Source organism: Onychomys torridus, unplaced genomic scaffold (assembly GCF_903995425.1).
Source record: "Onychomys torridus unplaced genomic scaffold, mOncTor1.1, whole genome shotgun sequence".
NCBI lineage: Eukaryota > Metazoa > Chordata > Mammalia > Rodentia > Cricetidae > Onychomys > Onychomys torridus.
Window position 1 is genome coordinate 380,785 of NW_023412695.1, and position 1,497 is coordinate 382,281.

Below are 1,497 nucleotides of genomic sequence, written 5' to 3' on the forward strand. Positions count from 1 at the left end.
ATCTTCATCAAATCCAAAATAACAGATGTCCCCAAATTGCCCAAATTTATAATTTTCCTTCCACGACAATATTTAAAATTTCCCTGATTTGCTCCACTATGACTACCCAGTGATGATAATTATTTTAGATGTAAGTTCATAATGTAAATGTATAGCTTTATGAGAAGATCCATGTTACTAGTCCTATTTTCCCTGGTTGACTTCACAAAATTCTACTATGTGATACTAACTAAATGTTAGCAATGATTGAAGTGACTTCACAAAAGAAAGCAAAGAGAGCCAAAGCACTTGAACTAATCAGAAAGACACTTGGTCTTCAGGCAACAGCCAAAGCACAACCTAGAGATTCTGATGTCACTAATGATGATCACAAAGGGGCTTAATGCTGGGAAACATGTACTCAAAAACACAGAGCTATTCATCACCCAGTAGCTGGTTTTTACAGTTAAGGTTGTCCAGATGGTCAAAGCGTTATAGATTGAATAAAAGGCAAAGAAGGAGCTCACCAAAATCAGGATGGTGCGTGTGGCTCTGGCTTCATGGTTCTGTCTAGACTTGTAGAGGGCTTGGTTGTGAATGTATTGCACCTGTTTCTTGTGTCTGTGCAGTAAAATGACCATGGAGATGCTGGCCCACATTATGAAAGCCAGACCCAAAAAATCAGGGGAATAATATAGGAGGACTGTATACAGTGGGTTATAGTGGTCTGGCATTTCCCAGAAACAATACCTATAATTACTTTCTAAACTGAGATTTTGCCTACCCCGTGGACTACTCACTAGTACAGGAATGAATGAATTTAATACAAGATGTAAGATCCAGCACAAGAAACAGCAGAAGACAATGAACTTTAGAGATCTAATTTTGACCTCCATCCAACTCCAAATACTAGGGTTGAGCTTAATGAACTGGAATCCATTCAGGAGGCAGACGGTGTTCAAGGACACAGCCATGCCCACTCTGCACCAGTAAAAGGCTAGTTTACATCCGACATCATCCAGGAAATCTTTCTATCCAATGGCCACTATTGTTTGAGGTATTCCTTTGAAGAAAAGGACCAAGGAGTTGGCAAACGCTAATTGGTTGAGAATTAGATCTGTGGATCTTAACTTATGTCCAATGAAGAAAGAGATGTTGTAAAAGCAAAGGAGGGAAGAATTTCCAAGGATCCCAACTCCAGTCTGAAGGAGGAAGATAATTCCCGTCTCCAATTTTCCAACATCCATTGCAATGACATTGAGAGGGTTGTTGATTTCAACTGAAGTCAGAGGACTTGGTGGAGAAAAGAACAAAAATAAATGTTTTACATCACAGTAAAGAAACATTCACTCTGTTTATCCCAGATTATATATTCTCATTTTAGGTAAGTGTTAATGGCATTCTATGTTTACTTATGCAAAAGCAATCAACAGAAGAACAGCACTGGATATATCACAGCATTTAAATACCAACATTGGATAAATAGATGAATGCACAACTATCTAGCAGACCAATACA

General features: G+C 38.4%; 1 protein-coding gene across 1 annotated transcript; it reads right to left on the minus strand.

The window, feature by feature from the left end:
• Window positions 1-293: 293 nt before the first annotated feature.
• On the minus strand, window positions 294-1,226 carry LOC118575775 (vomeronasal type-1 receptor 1). Its single transcript, XM_036176179.1, is given in 1 exon segment — window positions 294-1,226. A coding segment is annotated over 1 exon segment (933 nt).
• Between the last annotated feature and the right edge of the window lie 271 nt (window positions 1,227-1,497).